The 20,010-nt window shown below is 51.0% G+C and overlaps 8 protein-coding genes across 8 annotated transcripts; 4 read left to right on the plus strand and 4 right to left on the minus strand.

The window, feature by feature from the left end:
• Nucleotides 1–431: 431 nt before the first annotated feature.
• Nucleotides 432–1,601, minus strand: ALTATR162_LOCUS177 (uncharacterized protein; the record flags this gene model as incomplete). Its single annotated transcript, XM_043307770.1, has 2 exons — nt 432–817; nt 872–1,601. 2 exons carry the CDS (start codon nt 1,599–1,601, stop codon nt 432–434), a joined length of 1,116 nt encoding a protein of 371 aa, XP_043163705.1.
• A 2,559-nt stretch (nt 1,602–4,160) lies between these two features.
• ALTATR162_LOCUS178 (uncharacterized protein) lies at nt 4,161–4,979 on the minus strand (the record flags this gene model as incomplete). The annotated part of the gene is made up of 1 exon (XM_043307771.1): nt 4,161–4,979. The coding sequence occupies one exon, from the start codon at nt 4,977–4,979 to the stop codon at nt 4,161–4,163; it is 819 nt and encodes a 272-aa protein (XP_043163706.1).
• A 1,005-nt stretch (nt 4,980–5,984) lies between these two features.
• On the plus strand, nt 5,985–7,901 carry ALTATR162_LOCUS179 (uncharacterized protein; the record flags this gene model as incomplete). Its single annotated transcript, XM_043307772.1, has 3 exons — nt 5,985–6,127; nt 6,175–6,278; nt 6,325–7,901. 3 exons carry the CDS (start codon nt 5,985–5,987, stop codon nt 7,899–7,901), a joined length of 1,824 nt encoding a protein of 607 aa, XP_043163707.1.
• Nucleotides 7,902–8,747: 846 nt separating this feature from the next.
• ALTATR162_LOCUS180 (uncharacterized protein) lies at nt 8,748–9,798 on the plus strand (the record flags this gene model as incomplete). The annotated part of the gene is made up of 2 exons (XM_043307773.1): nt 8,748–8,832; nt 8,882–9,798. The coding sequence occupies 2 exons, from the start codon at nt 8,748–8,750 to the stop codon at nt 9,796–9,798; spliced, it is 1,002 nt and encodes a 333-aa protein (XP_043163708.1).
• Nucleotides 9,799–10,341: 543 nt separating this feature from the next.
• ALTATR162_LOCUS181 (uncharacterized protein) lies at nt 10,342–11,990 on the minus strand (the record flags this gene model as incomplete). The annotated part of the gene is made up of 4 exons (XM_043307774.1): nt 10,342–10,619; nt 10,669–10,889; nt 10,940–11,868; nt 11,922–11,990. The coding sequence occupies 4 exons, from the start codon at nt 11,988–11,990 to the stop codon at nt 10,342–10,344; spliced, it is 1,497 nt and encodes a 498-aa protein (XP_043163709.1).
• Nucleotides 11,991–12,945: 955 nt separating this feature from the next.
• On the plus strand, nt 12,946–14,049 carry ALTATR162_LOCUS182 (uncharacterized protein; the record flags this gene model as incomplete). Its single annotated transcript, XM_043307775.1, has 5 exons — nt 12,946–13,227; nt 13,295–13,328; nt 13,380–13,453; nt 13,508–13,884; nt 13,950–14,049. 5 exons carry the CDS (start codon nt 12,946–12,948, stop codon nt 14,047–14,049), a joined length of 867 nt encoding a protein of 288 aa, XP_043163710.1.
• Nucleotides 14,050–14,581: 532 nt separating this feature from the next.
• Nucleotides 14,582–15,535, minus strand: ALTATR162_LOCUS183 (uncharacterized protein; the record flags this gene model as incomplete). Its single annotated transcript, XM_043307776.1, has 2 exons — nt 14,582–15,381; nt 15,427–15,535. The coding sequence occupies 2 exons, from the start codon at nt 15,533–15,535 to the stop codon at nt 14,582–14,584; spliced, it is 909 nt and encodes a 302-aa protein (XP_043163711.1).
• A 951-nt stretch (nt 15,536–16,486) lies between these two features.
• On the plus strand, nt 16,487–18,887 carry ALTATR162_LOCUS184 (uncharacterized protein; the record flags this gene model as incomplete). Its single annotated transcript, XM_043307777.1, has 3 exons — nt 16,487–16,717; nt 16,768–16,869; nt 16,920–18,887. The coding sequence occupies 3 exons, from the start codon at nt 16,487–16,489 to the stop codon at nt 18,885–18,887; spliced, it is 2,301 nt and encodes a 766-aa protein (XP_043163712.1).
• Between the last annotated feature and the right edge of the window lie 1,123 nt (nt 18,888–20,010).

Below are 20,010 nucleotides of genomic sequence, written 5' to 3' on the forward strand. Positions count from 1 at the left end.
CCTTCTTGTTTTGGCATCGGCGTTGCGATAACATGACCGATGACCCCACTTTCATCGTTGTGACAGGTGGATGTCAACCGGTGCGGGTTCGCTAGTACCGATTTTGAGCCGCCTACTAGGATGGCGTTATAGCCGGACCGTTGCCTCGGCCACAGATCATGCAAGGCACATACGAGCACCTTCCGCTAACAACATAGTATTAGTGTGTAGAACTTGTCATTAGCATGCGAGATCCCCCTGGATTGTTTAGTAAATACGAATGTACTTGAGTTTTACATACAGTGTTCACACCCTCTGCGAGGGGCTGCTATTCATGGAGTTTGAATCGCGTTCAGTATTTGATGGATAAATAACAGGCTGTTCTCGTGAATGAGCCCATATAAGGGCCGAACTGGTGCCGACTTACACCAAGTTCCAATCGTTGCCTCTCACTACCCTCGAGTACCTCTCCAAAAGTCTGCCAGCTTGAGGCCATCGAGATATTGGTCGGGAAATTGTTGCAACGAGTCGCAATGATGAGTATTGAATTCCTGTCTCATATTCCACCGAGCGATCTCTTGAGGGTTGTGCAACTCTGGGCTCTCGTTCAGTTTTCTCACAGAAAACCCATGGTAAGGATATTCGGGTGGACATCTCAGCAGACCCTTAGCACGCATGTCTATCGATAGAGATCCAGCTAACAACGAGTTGCACTCAAACGAATTGTCCCGGTTTTCTTTCCAGCATAACCTGGAGCCGTTCTCATACGCTTCCAATTGATCATACAGCAGCGAAATTCGCGCTTGAAGTAACTCCAGTCGTCGAGCTTCGATTGCTTCTACCACATGTCAGAAATGTTACAAAGAACTTACAATCCGCGCTGCCAGCTTACCTGATACTGAATCTGGTATAGGAAGCCCTAAAGTGCGTAGACTGCTCTCGTTGCAATACGCGATTGCTATCCTCGTAGCTCTCTGGAATACATCTTCTTCCCGGAAGATGTAGCTGATCCAAAGCCAGAGTATGAGCTTGCGGGAGTACTCATAACGTAGGCCATTCTTTCGAAGGTTTCTTAGCCAGGCGGTAGTGAAGAATTCGAGAGCGTTCCCGCAATTATAGTAATCTATGAGAACTCCGATTTTGGTCAACATTTCGAGGCTCACGGACTCCGGGACCTGATTGGTGCGCGCGTGTAACATGTTCATTAAAAGGAAGAATGCTTGCTCATCCCAATCGTCTGCGGTGATGTAGTAACGTCCGTCTGCCTTCTTATGTCCCTCGTTCCATCTTTGTGGTACCAGCGCTGCACAGAAGACATGAGAAGCCAGTATAAGATGGTGCGAAGAGACATAATATAGGACAGACCCTTCAGGAATGAGGGGGACAGCATTAGCAGGTATTGGAGCAGTTGATGTGTCGGCAGGAGACTGGTGAACTTCAATGTCACCCATATCCGACTCCACTCCGCACTCATCTTCCAAATATAGAGGAAGTTCAGCAAGTGCCTTAAGGTTGTCGAGTTCGGGATCATCCCACATGGCGAAGTATTCCTCGTCCGCTGGTGATCGTAAAATGATGACGGTGTCCGCTCGCGGGTCGATCGTATGTATAGCCGAAGCCATGGTGGTCGAGTGTAATTGACAAACCAGGTTGAGTAGTTGTGGTTCAGTATTGGGGAGAAAGAACCTAAATAGTGTGTTCAACAGGTCGAGAGCGTGGTCTTATGTAGACCGTTGTAACGTGTTCAGCCACCGAACGGTCCCCTCGAGGTCTGGTTTCTCTATCCATTGGTGAAAGACAATGACACTGGTAATTGAGATGTTTGGTACCAAGTGAATACTAGATGGAGCGATGTTGGAGATATACCTCCGCCTACCGTAGAAATTGGAACCAGCAGAGTTCCCCGCAATGTGGACGGTATGTCCTACATTCATTTGACCTGGTAACTCATGATCAGTAGTGTCGACGTCGTGTTAAATATGCTGGATGTTGTGAAGCTCTGCAATAGGTTTGTCAAACTTGAGGCGTTCCTACAGCTGTCGTAGATAGGATGCACTTCATCGCACCTTTAGCGCGCATTGCCGGCTTCACCACCTGGGCAGCGTCGTGAGTGCTCTTAACATGATTACGATGAATCCAGAACCAATACACGCGTTCACGAGATTGAAGAAACACGAGCTTCAACTATCATTCAGGCCGCATAAGAAAAGATGGCAGAGCGTAGCCCAGGGTAACATTGGAAACTTTACGGCTACATAAATGCGATAAGGAGCGCTTAATTCTGCTATAAAGGGCATTTCACGCGAGATTGCAGTATTCATTTCAGAAATGCAAAATAAGATAGGAATAAATGTCATGTTCGAATCGATGATGCAGGTTTCGGAAGCAGGGTGTTCTGTCGGCATAAAGCGCGGTACGAAGGAGCTCGTTTTTAGTGTGTCCCCACCCATGTAGGAACAACACTTTTTTGGCTGCACAGCCATACAAAACAATGAAGCAACAACACAACGCGCTCATTTTTAGAGCTAAAAAGGATAAGGTTATTCGATTGTATATAGAGCTATTGATATAGCGATTTTCTAGAGTTGCGCCTCACCCATGGAAGTTGTTGTTGCCCTTAATTTGAATGATCCTACGCACCACCTTAGGAATCCCCATCACCCACCTATTGATCATTTCTTGAGGCAGAGCCTCCCACTCAGCCTCCCATTGTTGTTGACACTGTTGTAGAGTACATGAGGGTGTGAATTGCCTTGTCACATGACGCCGCAGCCATGGCCAGGCATGTTCAGATGCGTTCACATCTGGACTGTGACCTAGCCAAGCCATCTTCTCAATCTTCTAAACTTGTAGGTAGTCATTTGCAATACGAGACTTGTGAGGAGGAGCTCCATCTTTAAGTAAGTAACATGCAACTCCTTGACTTTTGAGGGAGTTAATCTATGGAGCGACCTTCTTAAGAGCTCCTTCGCGGTGGCGATACCCATCCACCCCTCCTCTTGACCTAATACCGCGGTGATAATCATGTTTCTTAATATGCTGAAGCCTTCTGGTAGATGTACGAAGGTTTATATCTACCTCACCAAGCTCCTGGAGGGCTGCGCGGGCCCTGCGTTGGGCATGGTTGGAGGATGTTCGAGTGGCTGCATTCTCCAACCCTAGAAGCTCCTCCGCTACCTCTTTCTCCTCTTGAGTCTCATGAAAGTATAAATAATAAGGTCCTTTAAAGTCGTATCTAAAAGCCCCAAAGAATTGTATGCAGCAGTCTCGACGGTTGCGGTCGTGGCGTACGTCATCGTTGTAAATTTCATCATCGCGCGCCCATGTACGGATTATGCCTCTCTCTTCTCCCACTCGAGCTGGTGTTTCGTCAGTAAATACTACGCAGTGGAAGTTAAAGCCAAGTCCATCACCAACCTCGTATCGATCGGGGTTGTGCTCGAGGGCCCATCTTAATCGTTCTTGGCGTTGGGTAGATGAAAGTGGTGGTTTCCAGCCTGGCTTTCTGCGCTTGTAACCAGCTCTATACATAACATTTTCAAATGTAGAAATGCTCAGATTAGGCGCGATAGCATGAAGCTGGCGATGCTTTATTGCCTGCCATGGCTCCTCCTCGCGGTGGTTGCGATCTTGCGTTGTGATGCGGACGATCTCATCCTTCTGTTCCTGGCTCAGAACCTCAGGTCTCCCACGCCCAATGTCATCCTGAAAGAGGACTGGATCCTATAAATCGAAGCCCCCGCTCTCTGATTTGTCCTGTATCCTCTTCACAAGCTTCAATATACCCGAGCGGTCGCGGTAGAGGGCTGCGGCGATAGCGTGGTGGCTGACATTCCCGAGTAATGCTGCACCAGCTATGAATGCACGCGTTTCTAGAGGGATTTTAGTACGAGAAGTTTTAGCAACTCGAGGAGTACGCGTAGGCTTGTATTAGAAAGGCTTTCTGCGGTTTAAACCCATGTTTCTAGAGTATTGTGGTGGGTATATTGAGATTATTCTACAGGTTTGGAATGGAAGCCGGCATCTCGGTGTTTGGGTGGGGACACACTAAAAACGAGCTCCTTCGTACAGCTCAGTGGGCCACATCCAGATCTGTATTAGCGAGAAACTCCGATCCGTGGATTCGCGACTGTACGTGCATCTCGAGTGCTCCTTTCTTCTTTTCACCCGTCCGAGATGGATCACATCACCACGCACGCCATTGCTGCGATGAGCTGACCGACAGCTAGGCCAGTGCCTATGACTCCTATTCTTGTTGCGGCTCGTGAATGTGTCGTGTATCGCCTGTTCAGCCTTTGGCGCATTTGATACGTAAGGGCGTCTCGTTCTTTTTCGAGCTCTTCTAACCTGAGCGCTGTGTAGGTTTGAGAAGGCTGCGATCCACTTGCTGAAGAAAGTGATACACTGGAGCCTCCATAGGCGTGCTCAACTGAAGCAATCTGGGCGGTGCCTCTGACCTGTTGGCTGCGCTCGGTTTCTAGTTGTCGCTCGATACGTTGCGCTGCCGCCGAAATAGCTTCATTGTCACGAATGATATAACCATCCCACGCCTCGCGGATATCGCTAAGAGTCATTCTCGTGCGCTCAATATCTTCATCAACTGACTGCATGCTTCCAGCCATCTCAGTAACCGCATCCTCAAGCTCACGCAACTCGTCTCTTCGGGAACAGTGAGCCATATCAGCTATTCTCTCATGGACATCATCTGTCCTAGCTTGTAGTGTCGCGAATGATCCAGTCAAATGTTCAAATAACACTTGGCCAGCACCGGTTTCATGAAGGAGCCGATTCTCATCCACCAATTCTCGTTGGAACGCCAGCGTTAGCTTTCTGTCTTTTCCCACAACATGTTGAAGTATCTTCGCTGCGTCTATATCTACAGCTGATAATCTGACTAGTTTACCGCCTCGGCACATAACATCCTGGCGGATCTTGGTATGGAGGTCTTCGTGTCGTAGTTCAGCTTTTGTGAGTTCATCTGTGGTGACTTTGTCCCACATGGTCGTTGCTATAACTATCCCACAGAACGCCTCTTCTCCGCACATCTTCTTGAAGGCACTCAAAGCCCGCACAGCGGAACCTTGAAAGCGATTATTCGTTATGCAATGAAGGTAAATAATTCCACTGAGTTTGATGTCCCTCTCGTAAGCTGCCGTTAACCAGTATGCTAGTTCTTGCAATGTTTCGCCATCGGATCGTCGACTATCGTTAAAGCCAGGCGTATCTATAAGATGAACAGTCCGTCCAAGAATGCTAGTGGTGTGTATCGACACCTGACTCGTACCTATATCTTGCAATCAACGATCGGTCAGGCTTCGAATCGACAGAGAAGCCTACATGATGAGAGCCCATTGCCCGATAGGCGCTCTGAGGGCTTCGTACAATGCTCAATGAAGGTGGATTTACCCGCGCCAGTCGTTCCCATAACTGCGATGAAAACATCATCGGGACTGCCGGACCGAGTCAGCCCTGTATATGCGGGAAACAGGGTATACTAACTCAACGGTTTGCGAGCTTGCAACATCTAAAGCCTCCATCAGAGAACAGTAGGTGATTGTGTCAGGTCGTAAATCAGCATGTACGGCTGTGTCGGCCTGGCTTCTCATGATCACTTTGCTATAGCTATGCTGCACCGTAGCAGCTTCTTTTGCGGCTAAAGGCAACATAAACCTTGCACATTTTCGCTGCAGCGTTGAAAATCAGGCTCCGATCCTATTGCTTGACAGTCACCAATCAGCGACGCACACGTCAAATTTAGTGCGACGGACGGTGCTGCAGGAATATCGATGCATGTAAGACTGTCCCTCTGCGCCTGGGTGTAGTCCGTGCATGATGGCGCCTGCATGATAGCTCAAGCTGAGGTAACCGGTCTCCCTGAAGTCTGCAGAGCATTGCAGCCTACCCGTGTTAGCAGCTTTGTACGTGATTGCGCTTGTTGCCAGCAACTTGCCATATTCCAACGCAATACTCCATCACGTAAATCTCATTCTCATAATGTACACAATATGAGTGCTCTCAGCAGTTCTTCGACTAGGAGGGGAAGTTGCGATGTGCTTGAGCCGACGTGTTCGCCTGGGAATTCTTCGATCAGACTTACTTCTTCCGTACCGACAGTCACGGGCTCGAATCAGAACGCACCGTCTTCCCAGTACGCTTGAGAATCCGATTCGACGTATTCATCTAATTTGTTGATAGAGCGATTGGCATCCTCGTTATGGGCCTCACGGGCGCTGGCAAAAGCACATTCATTTCACAAGTTACCCAAAAAAGTGCAAAGATTGGGCATTCGCTAGAGTCATGTAAGTTCATCTTCACTAACAGGGACTTTGGTCTGATCACATCAAGGTACAACGGATGTTACCTTCCAGTCATTTCAACGAAAGAATGGCCAGAAAATCTATCTCATCGACACACCAGGTTTCGACGATACTCACATGGAGTATGCAGCCGTCTTCCGAAAAATCGCTTCATTCGTCTGTACCTGCTGTGATGGTTATGGGCGTGGCCTTCCTATAGGCGGAATGATCTATGTCCAGCGGATAACCGACATGCGGATGTCCGGGTCTTCGCTCAAAAGCCTCCGGATATTTGAAAAGATCTGCGGCGAGCGACAATACAAGGATGTTGTAGTTGTGACGACGATGTGGAGTTCTCTCAAAACGAATGAAGCACGAGATGCCGCGATGATGCGCCAGAAGACGATGGGGGAAAGGCTTGAGTTCTTTGGAAATTTGATAAGAGGTGGAGCTTCAATAGAGGCACACCGAGACGACAACCAGAGCGGGCTCAGTATTGTCGAACTAATAGTAGATAGACAGAGGACGGTGGTTTTGCAGTTACAGCATGAGATGAGAGGCGGCGCAACAATGAAATTGGAAGGAACGACAGCGGGCAAGTACGTGGAGGGCGAGCTTGCGAACACGCGCGACAGGTACGAAACGCAAAAACGAGACTTGGAAGAGTGTGTAGAAGAGGTTTGTGACGATGAGGACTTGAAGAACGAGTTCACCGAGCAAGTCCAAGACCGCGCTCGCCTTGTTGACAATATCAAAGTTGAACAAGAAAGTCTTTCAGTCACGCTTGAAGACATACGGAATGAGCAGGAGGCACGATTTAGTATGGGTCGCCATGACCTGACTGAAGATGTTCTGCTCAAAGTCAAATCTACGCGCCTATTCGAGCTCGAGGATACGGTTCAGCGGCAGGAGAAGATGATCATGAAAGGCCAGGCACAACTTAGGGACGTGCAAGATCGCAACAAGAAGCTTGAAGCAACCAGAAAAGAACAGGAGGAAACTAGAGATCGCGAACAAACTACACGGGAGGACAGAATAAAGGAGAAGCGAACGTCTCAAGGTGAAGTTGCGTCGTGGATGCGAAACTTCTCTATTGGAAGAGATCTCAGAGACTCTGGACAGCCATTGCGTCGAGCTGAATCTATGCCCATGGAGACAAAGGCAGCCAAAAAGGCCAGTACAAAGTCCCGGAAAACGCGAAGCAGGTCTAAGGGTCGCCAGGGTAGCAAGCCCAACACCAAGCGCACATCTTCGGATGAGCAGGTGAGACATGCTTTGGCTTCTTCTCAGTACCGTCAGGAGCACCTGAACCACGAGCCTGGATTTCTTTATGTATCAGAAAGTGATTACGAAAGCGAGAATGAGGACTCTGCGGCTCCGGTGCATGCACCACATCATACCCATTCATATACACCTGCGACCCCGTCTACACTTAACAGTCACTTTCACGTCCCGCATCATGATGTATCTTTTGATCCCACTGGAACGATGCGCGTTCCGCCGCCGCTGCCGCAAAATCCCTTGCGAAGAATCCTGCATCCTGTCGGCTCACCATACCACCAACACTCTCTCAGATCTGCTTCCTACAGCAGCACCCCTCCTGGTGAGCCCAATTACCGTAGATAGCGCAGAAAGATTGGATCTGTTTTTATTTGAACCTGAGGTGCAACTACCGATGCATAACAAATAGCGTCAATCTCCATAGCAATTCTGATGGCATTATAGCTGTCGCTGGGTCTCTACTGCTGTAGGATCTTCGCAGACAGACCATTACGCGTTTTAATTCGTAAGGCACTACGTATTACGGCACAGTCTACATGTACTTTGCCTGTAGCCTTGTTGAGCTTCTAAGAGATCAGCTGTACTATAAGTTCTGGATTTCATATGCCACCCCAGCAGCAGAACACGCATGAGCCAGCCAGATGCAGGGGCCAAAACATAGTCAAGAACTATCCGGTTAACTTCGAAGGACCACTACATGATAGTTGTCATGTGGGTACTGTACGATGGAGGGGTAGATAGGACGTTGGTTCGCCACCCTTTAGCCTATCGGCCGCCACTTTGCGTTGCCACTTGATGACCAACGTAGCGGCTTGCATATGATTATAAGCGGCACTGACGTGGTTCTCTCAAGACGCAGGGCTGGTTCAAGCGCCATGTGAGTGTATGCGTAAACCTATAGTTCCCAGCCCATGAATGCATTTTAGAAAGTGGTTGCCTTCCAGCCTAGGCGGTGTTGCATCCTCCACTTCACCCATGAGAAGCCTTCGTCGCTCGAACCAAATTGCAGCAACTCAGCAGACTTTTATTGTTTGTCAATCGCGTCAACAGTGCTAGAGAGATGGGGAATCGGGTGGATAGTCCTCATCGTGAGGTGCTTCCGCTTCCAGAGTTGACGTATGAGCTTACTAACGTTGTAACGACTGCGAACTAACTGTTTTGTGAAGGCCCGGTGATATCATCATCGCAGTGATGGGCATAACTGGTTGCGGGAAGACAACTTTCGTTAATCTCTTCTCCGATCGAAAGCTCGAGGTTGGACACGGACTGGACTCATGTAAGAGCCAGCGTTTGCTCCATGTGTATTGTGAACTAAGATCTGCTAGGCACATCATCAGTTCAAGTTGTACCGTGTACATTCGCAAATGGTGTCAAGGTTTATCTGGTCGATACCCCAGGCTTCGATGATACATACCGTTCCGACTCTGAGATCCTGCGGGAAGTCGCACAGTGGCTGAACAAGGCGCACACAGAGCAATTGCAACTTGCTGGGATCATCTTTCTCCAACGGATATCAGACGTGCGAGTGGGTGGCAGCGGTATCCAGAATATCAAAATGTTCCAGAGGCTGTGCGGTGACGGCCCGCTCGAAAGTGTGGTATTGGCCACTACAATGTGGGACATGGCGTTAGAAAATGCAGCAATTGAACGAGAGAAAGAGCTCAAACAACAGCCACAGCTGTGGAAACGGATGATAGATCACGGCAGTTGCGTATATCGTCACGACAAAGGAGAAGCGTCTGCGCTGGAGATCATCAACTACCTAATAAAGAGGTGGAAGCCCGTGACGCTCGATATACAACGTGAAATGGTCGATCAGAACCTCGACCTAGTCGACACGGGCGCTGGAAGTGCGCTAGCATCAACAGTAGATAAGCTCATCCAACACTACGAAGGGAAGCTGGAGAAGGTAGAACAAGACCTTATAGAGGCCCGCAACCGGAACAATAGAGAAGACCGAGAGATCTTGGAAGCTGCACGAAGAGAGCATCGAGATATCCTCGCAAAGCAGCGACAAGAGATGGAAAACCTACAAGTCAGCGCGTTGCAGCTTATAGAAGAGACCAAGAAGGGCTTTGAAGAGAGCCAAAAGCGCTTCGAAGAGAGCGAGGTATTGGCGAAGAAAAGCATGCAACGTGCTCACGAAGATCACACGGCAGAGCTCGAGAAGCAAAGGGTCTTGCTGCATAAACACTTCAAAGAGAAGTACCGTCAGCAGATGCAGGCATGTATCATGATGTAGAGCTCCAAATGATACAATCGCATTCGTGCTGCTGGCTAAAGAAGAAAGCCTTCACACTTAGGTATCTGTCAGTGGCGTCGCAGTGATCGGCATATGTTTCTACTTAACACAATTCTGTGAAGCTTATCAATGTTCCAGATGCGTTGCAACGGAGCCACACATTCGATGCAGTATAGGTTCGTGTTGGCTCAAGACGCGTGCGTCGCGACGACGCGACGCGGCATGTTCAATCAAGTGGGGCTCGCACGCTTCGGCGTTCCAACACGCTGCCAGCCTCCGCTTCACAAGCACACGCCCAACGCATCTGACTAAATCCGTCCTTCCATCACACCGAATTTTCACCGAGTTTAGGTATCTCGGAGATATACATCAATCAATATGTAGCGTTGTAACGTCGAAATGTCGCTACGTCATCCAGTATGTCATTTCCTGCCTTCGCAACTGCATCCCGCCCTTCCAACAGCACGTGTGTTGCGCACAACAGGAGCAACATCCAACCAAATGCGAAAGCTAACATTGCGCCAACTACTGAGTCCTAATCATCTAGTGTACATTCGAGATCTTAAAGCCACCAGGCACAAGCTTCTGGAAAACACCAAAAGGATCATACTTCTTAGCCGCCGCCTTCATCTTCTTCACAGACTCTGAGCCATAGCTTGCAAGCGGATCCTGCGTGTTGTCTGCGTAGTTCAGGTAGAGATATGGGTTATCAGCACCGATGCTCTCAGCATACTCGCGAATCCTGTTGATGAGATCTGCACCTGCGCCTTGGAAGAGAGCATCTTGCTCAGCTCCTTGCCAGGAGATGTAAGGTTGGTATACTGATCTGCGTTAGCATGCGGCCGTTGCGAAATGGAAGAGTAAACTTACGACACAATACCTGCTCACCAAAGCGTTCCAAGCCTAACATGTTGCCACCTTTCGAAGCGCTCTGCCTCCAGTACGAGGGGGGAAGGGGCTGGTAAAGCACGTAGATTTGCCAGTCGCCTGTGGCCTTGGCTTTGAGGTTGGACAGCACATCCATATATATCTCATGGGCTTTGGTCATGACCCGGAGATCATTGGCAAAGGTGAGTGTACCAAAGTATACACTAAAAGGTTGGTTAATATCTGCCAAGCAGAAACACAGTGGCTAGCTTACCTGTGGGTTGTGGCGCCTGCAAGCTCCGCTGCCAGCGACGACATGTTCCTGATACCTGTTGAATCCGAGATATTGCCAGGAATCGCCAGGAACTCGTCGTAGGCTGCAGGTCTCGGTACTGGCTCGGCATAATCGTACGCATTCAAGATCAAATCGGCACCAGCAGAACTCTGGTACACCGGCATGACGATAGCTGATCCCTTGGGCTCCTTGTCAATGTTGTTCGAGAAGTTGATGAGAGCCTTGAAGTGATCCTGGATAGTCGATTCTGGGTAAATGACGAGGCCACCCCACAGACCGTTGTAGTCAAAGGTACCAAATTTGAAGCTGGTGACGATGCCGAAGTTGTTGTTACCGCCTTTGAGGACAGCAAAGAGGTCGGGATATGAGGTCTTGGAGGCGGCCACGATACGGCCGTCGGCAAGAACGACTTCGAACTCGATCACATTATCGCAGACCAATCCTCGTCCTGGTGAGAAGTATGAGATACCACCACCGAGCGTAAGACCACCAACACCGACCGTGGATGAACGCCCGCCACTCGTCATTACATTAAGTGGCTCGAGGACATTGTATACGTCGTTCCATGATGCCGCAGGACCCACTCTGACGAGAGCCTTTTTAGCGTCATACTCAACGGCGCTGAGGTAACGCAAGTCGAGTGTCACGCCATCCTCAATATTGGAGGCCCCAGCGTAGGGAGTATGTCCAGCGCTACGAATGGCAAACTTGCACGACTTGAGCAGACTCGCGGCTGTGAGGGTCTTCACAGCGAGTGCGACTTCCTTGGCAGTCTTGGGCTGGACGATGCAGTTGGGTGTGATGACTTGCTGCTTCACATCGAAATAAGAGTCCTCCCGCGTCTCGTATGCGTCTTGACCCGGGAAGAACAGGCGACTCCTCAGGGAAGTGAGTGCAAGAGCGGAACACTGTGATTGTTAACACACGTTTCGAGTAGAATGAGCTTAGCGAGCAGCCTTACGCAATAATCAGCCTGCGCGAATGGAACAACAGCCGCTGCCGCAAGCAGAGTAACAATCAAGCGAGCCATTACAACAGCCAGCCCAATAATCAAAGAGATAATACAAGGAGTGATGGATGATCGGGATCTCAACGCAGGGTACGACACGTTTTTCTACTCGTCCACTCCTTCCAACAGGCAGAGAGCATAACCTCAACCGGAAGGCGCGATTACTGCTTTGCACTAAGTCAACATTTTAGATGAAGCTGGATCCTCGAAGGATGTCAACACTGATTGAAGGACTGGACTCTATGTGGCGTTGAACTTGTGCCTCGAAGGGTAGAGAGCCGCGGGTGGCATATCGGCAGATTCTTTGATTTGTTCGCTAAAATGTGGCTTGCAAGGGTCGAAGAACACATATTCTGTGATAGGCTCAAGAGTACTTCACATGCGGCTCGATCTAAGGGATTGATTGGAGGATTATCCGCGTCCCTGAAGGAGCGGTCCGCAGAGGGCTGGAAATGAGGTGCACAGGTTTGCAACACTATCCGGGGACCTTCGGCTGACCAGACTGGCGGGTGCAATTCCACGGGCATGGCCATCTCTGTGAACGGCACATGCTTGGCATGCGCGCTCTCATACTATCTAGCCACCAGACGGGAACACGTCCGAGCCGTTGTTGCAATGCCAAGCTGTGGTGCCCATGCTGTGGAGTAGCACAGGCAAAACCAACGAGTTTGTAGTAGACTGTGCCCGGACTTCAGACCAATCTTCTGCTGCCTGTCTGAACTTCTCTGCTTAAGCGATGCGGCATACACGAGAATGTTCCGTGCGCCACTACGGAACATCACAATTACCAGATGGATTCGATGCCATACGGAATAAGGTCCGATGGTGGGAGGGATCTATTAGTCGATAAGACCCATGAGATGGCGAAATGTGACAATCAAATGGACGGAGAGGATAATGTGAACCTGAAATATAGACGAATAAAGGCGGCGCCTGTTGACAATGGTGCCAACTTGCACGAAATCGACACTTCGTCATGGACATGAACCAGCCCATTTTTCCGGCTCCGCCTGGATATGTTGTCAATTTGGATAACCCCCAGAGAACGGGTGAGGCTGCCAACTTCTGGGTTGGAACCTCGGGCATGATTGTTGCCGCCATCTTCATGGCTACACGAGTCTATACAAAGACAAAGCTTGCGAAGAACTTTACACCAGACGATGGTAAGCTCAGTCAAGCCCCTCTCAGAATGCTTCAAGGCCGCTACTATGACTTCCCGTATCTGACTAGATCAACAGTAGCGTTGCTCATAGCTTGGGTGCGTCGCATCACGACTTGGACACGGCAGGGAGACGGACAAATCGTGCTAATGATCAATCCTGCAGTGTTTCTCCATCGCAATACAAGTCCCCATTCTATGTATGTTCCGAGGTCTTCATCACTCCCGTGTTTACTCTAATCACACAATAGTTCAATATGGCCGAGGCACTCTCGGCGTCCACATCTGGGAACTGACAGGCCATCGAGTCAACTCTACAATGAACGTAAGCTCCATCCATCAGCCCCAAAGGAATAGCCTCAGCTCACCCATGCCACAGTTGATCAGCGTAGCAAGCATACTCTACTGTCCTTTCCTCGCCAGCGCCAAGCTCTCCCTCCTCTTCTTCTACCTCCGACTATCGCATATACAATGGTTCAGATTGTGTGTCTACGCAAGCATGTTCCTCGTCGTTGGGTATAACATTGCACTTGTCTTTCCGCTCATCTTCGCCTGTACACCTTTCAAGAGGAACTGGGATGTAACCATTACGGAAGGAAGCTGTATTGACAGGACACCTCTTTACATGGCAACAGCGGTATTGAACATGGCTACGGATATCCTGCTGCTTGTTTTGCCTATACCGATGGTGGTTAAGCTACAGATGCCAAGGGCTCAAAAAGCGGGACTGATATGTATCTTCGGCGTAGGATCGCTGTAAGTAACATATTCGAGCGAGACGATATTTTGTTGGTAAGAAGCACAGGCTGATATGAAAACAGGACGTGTATAACAAGTGCAGTGCGCCTGGCCCTCCTCTTCCCCATGCTTCAAACCATTGATCAAACATGGGCGATCGTCATGCCAGGTATCTGGATGTAAGTTTTGCTCGAATCAGAGATATCATCATCGTCACATGTACTAACATGCCCTTCCCCAGCCTCATCGAAGCCAACCTTGTCATCATCACAGGCTGTCTCCCCACAATGCGACTCTTCTTCCGGCACGTCGCACCACATTTGATCGGCGAATCTTCGCTTCGCAGTCGGAGTCGGAAGCAAAGTAGTGCAGGATATGCGGGTGGTTCACATCATCAATCCGAGCTCAAGACCATTGGCTCAAGGGCTGCGAATAAAAAGTATGGGTGCGTGGAAGACGATACGGCTAGCGTGGGGAGTGAGGAGAGGACGATGGCGGGCTGGAGGGGCGATAGGGACTCTGAAAGGGGTATCTTTGTCTCGGGAAACGCTGGGGGAATTACAAGAACGTCGAGTGTCGTGATTGAAAGTGAGCTTTTGGAAGGGAGTATAGGGGATTTACGGCCGAGTGTCAAGTGCGTGCGTTGAAATAAATAAAGCTAAAGACGTTGTTATGTTCACATGGGGTATATTTTTGTTGTCGTTTCCGCTGCTGTCTAGTAGCTGAACTTCATACCACCGTTCGCGCAGACGACACTACCAGTTGTCCAACCCGCTTCAGGCAAGCAAAGCATGCCGACGATACCACCAATCTCCTCGCTGTAGCCCGGTCGTCCACCAGCGTTCTGAGATGCCTCGTAAATCTTCTCTGGGTCGATACCCTTTCTTGGTGCAGCAAGGGGAGTGTTCTCGATGAATGGCTTGTTTTGCGCAATGAAGGCGTCGTCGTTGCTCCAGTACATGTCGGTCGCGACAGGACCTGGGTTGATGGCGTTGACCGTGCATCGCTCTGCCAGCTCCCGAGCCCATGTCCTTGTCATACTCTCCAGAGCCGCCTTTGTTCCGCCGTAGATGGACTGGCCCTTATATCCCAGCGACGAGCTGACGGAAGAGAGGTTGACAATGCGGCCGGATCGGTCGTTGGGTAAGTATGGGATGGCGGCTTGCAGGAGGAGCAGCGGTCCTCGTACGTTTATGTTGTACTGTCTTGCGAAGTCTTCGCAGTCGACGTTCTCGACGTAGTTGTTGCCCGCAACTCCGGCGTTGTTGATGATGATGTCTAATTGGAACTTGCCAGTCTTGGGGTGCTGGAAGTTGTTCTTGGTAACCTCGACAAGATGCTTGGGCCCATTCTCAGAGCCCATGCTCGCTTGTACGCTGATAGCCTTGACGCCATATTCGGCTTGGAGTTCGGAGGCGAGGTCTTTGGCGGTTTGGGTGGACGAGTCGGAGGTGTAGTTGATGACGACGTTGCAGCCTTTGCTAGCGAGGTTGCGGGCGATTTCGACACCGATTCCTGAGGTTGTTAGTATAAGCTATAGCTATAAAATGCCTTGCATACCCCTAGACGCTCCCGTCACAATGGCAGTCCTTCCCTCCAACACGCGCTGGCCAGAGCCACCAGCCAGGTTTGTCGAGGCGGTTCGGGTGTGAGCAGGTCTTGAAGCCATGTTGAGTTGTGTGAGGAAGATTATCCGTGTGTTTTTAACTGGCTCGGAGAGATTCTGGGCTTGCTGTCTCGTACTTGCTTTGTTGATGGCGGGGTTTTATACATGATGCGGGGTTGTGGAGACAGCTAAATAGGGCAAGTACTCGGTGGTTCCGCCGCATCATCGTGAAGCCTTCTCTCGGACATTTACCGACTATCGTGAGAAGCGCTGTCAAACGCCGATGGCACCTGACTCAGCAGACTGCCCTGGAGTCGCTCGACACAGAGTTGATGGCATTGTCCAGATGTCGATGATCTGCAGGGTCTGAGCTAACCCAGAAGATGCCTGTTGGGATGCAGATTCCGCTAGGAGCTTTGGCGCGCAAGCTGATTCATGCTGTCATCGGCGACGCGAAAGAGTCGAGCCCACCAAAGCAGAGACTGCCAATACCTGGAGCCCGGCCTGGAAAGGATCGTACAGCCGTGTAGCCATGGCCGGGTCTCTGTGCCACGGCATCATCCGAAAACCCACCAGACGTGGATGATGTTGCGCAATCTTATCACCGCCAAGACTCCGAGAGCCCCTCCGCCGATGTCGGTTTGGGCAAAAGTTAGCGTTAGTAACGCTAGTGCCAGATAGCTGTGGGCATGGGAGCGCTAAAGTAGAAAGAAATCAGTCGCTCCACACGACGTTGGTAGAGGGAAGCCCTCACGAACGGGCGGATTGTTCTCGCCGTTGCAGAATAAGGTTGAAGGCGGTGAAGCTGTCGTCGAATCGGAGCGAGCCTGGCGCCAACCCCGCGACGCTGCTGCATACGCCAGCAAAAAACATAAAGCACACCATCCGCTATCATTCTTCCTCCTCCTACATCCCACCTTCCCCTCCCCCTCTACTCTCCTCCTCCCCTCTTCCACAATCTACCTTTCTTCCCCCAATTCATCACAGTTGTCCGCATTGGACTACCACATCACAATGGTACACTCATCAGTACTCGGTTTCCCCCGCATGGGTGCGGACCGTGAGCTCAAGAAGGCCAACGAGGCCTACTGGGCTGACAAGCTCTCCCGCGATGACCTGATCAAGGAGGGCAAGCGTCTGCGATTGGAGCACTGGAAGATCCAGAAGGATGCTGGTGTCGATGTCATTCCCAGCAACGACTTCGCTTTCTACGACCACCTTCTCGACCACATCCAGCTCTTCAACGTAAGCACACATCATTCCCAATATTGACAGCAGTCAGCTAACAATACCAGGCTATCCCAGAGCGCTACTCCAAGCACTCGCTGCACAAGCTCGATGAGTACTTTGCCATGGGCCGTGGCCACCAGAAGGATGGTGTCGACGTTCCCTCTCTGGTAAGCTCCAGCAGTCTTGTGGTTATCAACATGATCTAACCCCACTACAGGAGATGGTCAAGTGGTTCGACTCAAACTACCACTACGTCAAGCCTACCCTCCAAGACAACCAGACCTTCAAGCTCGCCGAGAACCCCAAGCCCGTCGCTGAGTTCCTCGAGGCTAAGGAGGCTGGCATCACCACCCGCCCCGTCCTCATTGGACCTGTCTCCTTCCTCGCTCTCGGTAAGGCCGACCGTGGCCAGTCCGTCGACCCCATTTCTCTCCTCGAGAAGCTGCTGCCGGTATACGTTGAGCTCCTCCAGAAGCTGAAGGAGGCTGGTGCCGAATACGTCCAGATTGACGAGCCTGTCCTCGTCTACGACCTGCCCCAGAAGGTCAAGGACGCTTTCAAGCCCGCATACGAGAAGCTCGTCGGCAGCAACCTGCCCAAGCTTGTCCTCGCCACCTACTTCGGTGACGTTGTTCACAACTTCGAGGTCTTCCCCAGCCTCCAGGGTGTTGCTGGTATCCACATCGACCTTGTCAGGAACCCCGAGCAGCTCGAGGGCGTCATTGGCAAGCTTGGCTCCAACCAGGTTCTCTCCGTCGGTGTCGTCGATGGCCGTAACATCTGGAAGACCAACTTCAAGAACGCCATCGAGCTTGTTGAGACTGCTGTCCAGAAGCTCGGCAAGGACCGTGTCCTCGTTGCCACCTCCAGCTCCCTTCTCCACACTCCCCACTCTCTCGACAGCGAGAAGAAGCTGCCTGAGGAGGTCAAAGACTGGTTCTCCTTCGCTGTCCAGAAGGTCTCTGAGGTTGTTGTCATTGCCAAGGCTGTCAACGACGGCCCAGCTGCTGTCCGCGAGGTTCTTGAGGCCAACGCCAAGTCGATGCAGGCTCGCGCCTCATCTGAGCGCACCAACAACAAGGCTGTCAAGGACCGCCAGGCTAGCGTCACTCCCGAGCAACATGAGCGCAAGTCTGCCTTCCCCGAGCGTTACGCTCAGCAGAAGAAGCACCTCAGCCTTCCTACCTTCCCTACCACCACCATCGGATCTTTCCCCCAGACCAAGGAGATCCGTATCTCGCGTAACAAGTTTACTAAGGGTGAGATCACTGCTGAGGAGTACGAGAAGTTTATTGAGAAGGAGATTGAGGAGGTTGTCAAGATCCAAGATGAGCTTGGCCTTGACGTCTACGTCCACGGTGAGCCCGAGCGTAACGACATGGTGCAGTACTTTGGTGAGCGCCTTGACGGTTATGTCTTCACCACCAAGGGTTGGGTCCAGTCTTACGGATCTCGCTGCGTCCGTCCCCCGATTATCGTCGGTGACATCTCCCGCCCTGCTCCTATGACCGTCAAGGAGTCCAAGTACGCCGCCTCGGTTGCCAAGAAGCCCATGAAGGGTATGCTTACTGGACCCATCACCTGCCTCCGATGGTCTTTCCCCCGTGACGATGTCCACCAGTCGGTCCAGGCCCAACAGCTTGCTCTCGCCCTCCGTGACGAGGTTGTTGACCTTGAGGCTGCTGGCATCTACGTCATCCAGGTCGACGAGCCCGCTCTCCGTGAGGGTCTCCCTCTCCGTGCTGGCACTGAGCGTGAGAAGTACCTCTCATGGGCTGTCGACTCTTTCAAGCTTGCGTGCGCTGGTGTCCAGGACTCTACCCAGATCCACTCCCACTTCTGCTACTCCGAGTTCCAGGACTTCTTCCACGCCATCGCCGCTCTCGACGCTGATGTTCTCTCCATCGAGAACAGCAAGAGCGACGCCAAGCTCCTCAAGGTCTTCGAGGACAAGGCCTACCCCCGCCACATTGGTCCTGGTGTCTACGACATCCACTCCCCTCGTGTTCCTTCGGAGCAGGAGATCAAGGACCGCATCTCTGAGATGCTGACCTACCTCAAGCCCGAGCAGCTCTGGGTCAACCCCGACTGTGGTCTCAAGACCCGCCAGTGGAAGGAGACCAAGGCCGCGCTTGTCAACATGGTCAACGCCGCCAAGTTCTACCGCGAGAAGTACTCTTCTTAGGCTCTTTGCCATTTGGCATATCCTTTTGACTGCGTTTCATCAACGCAGTCACTTCAAGCAGCATATCAACATGCTGCTTTGTAATGTGTGTAATGACTAGTTATGATACCCAAAAGTTCAACCTGCATCATGGGTCGTTTGGCGGTGCAAAAAGGATTGAGGATCGGTGCATGAACGATCTCAACATCGGCGTTCATCACAAGCAGCAAAAGGGCTGACTTTGGCGTTTTATTTTATTTGGGGAATCATCTGTGACGATTGTCGCGTGGTGGATTTGACAGAGCAAGAGCTCTGTGCTTTAGAGTAGACGACCTCATCTTGAATGAGCTGAATGCAAACCATGTCAGTGTCGCTCCAAGACAAGTGTTCATAAGTTTGCGCATGTGCAAGTGTGTTGAGACAGGCCGAGAGGTGAGATAACGTGGTGGTGGTGGTCTGGACGCGTCGAATGGCATGTGCGGATCTACATAATCAGACGAAAGGCCCGACATCACCTTGATTTCTAGAACTTCGTCCTCCCAAAGGCCCGAGAGATCATGTACCTAGCAGTCATTCTCAGCTGATCGGGTCGTTTATCTGAAACACAAGCGGGTGGCAGGTAGTGGCATCGATTTTGCGTGCGGAAGCTGGGACCCCAACGGTAAGGTGGGGGGAGCTTCGCTCATGCTGTCATACCGACCTTCTACCAACCTCCCCATCATTCCAACTCCAGAATCATGCAGCACACCCAACGTGCCATGTCACGACAGCTTGCATTTGGCTGTGGATAGAATCCTTCAAGAACGGACGCATTGTCCAAATCGGACTTTGGCGACAACTATATCTTCACATGCTATCATCATGGGCAAGCCATAAAAGCCGTTGCCCCGAGCGACCCTGTTTACTAACTAGCTTGGCGTGGGAAATCAGGGCCAGACGCGTCCCATGCGCAGTCCTCGATGATGGCATCAACCACTGATTGGACCGGTGCACGCCACCAGCACGTTTTCACGGAGAAACAAGCGCCATGGTAGCGCATTGCGCAACTTGGTCCGAGGGCTCGCGGGCTGGGCCTCTGTTGACAGACCCCGATAGCCAGCCATCTCGACGGTCCCGTGCATGAACCGCAGATCTGAGCCCACCT

Source organism: Alternaria atra (assembly GCF_907166805.1).
Source record: "Alternaria atra isolate CS162 genome assembly, contig: 19, whole genome shotgun sequence".
NCBI classification, from domain to species: Eukaryota; Fungi; Ascomycota; class Dothideomycetes; order Pleosporales; family Pleosporaceae; genus Alternaria; species Alternaria atra.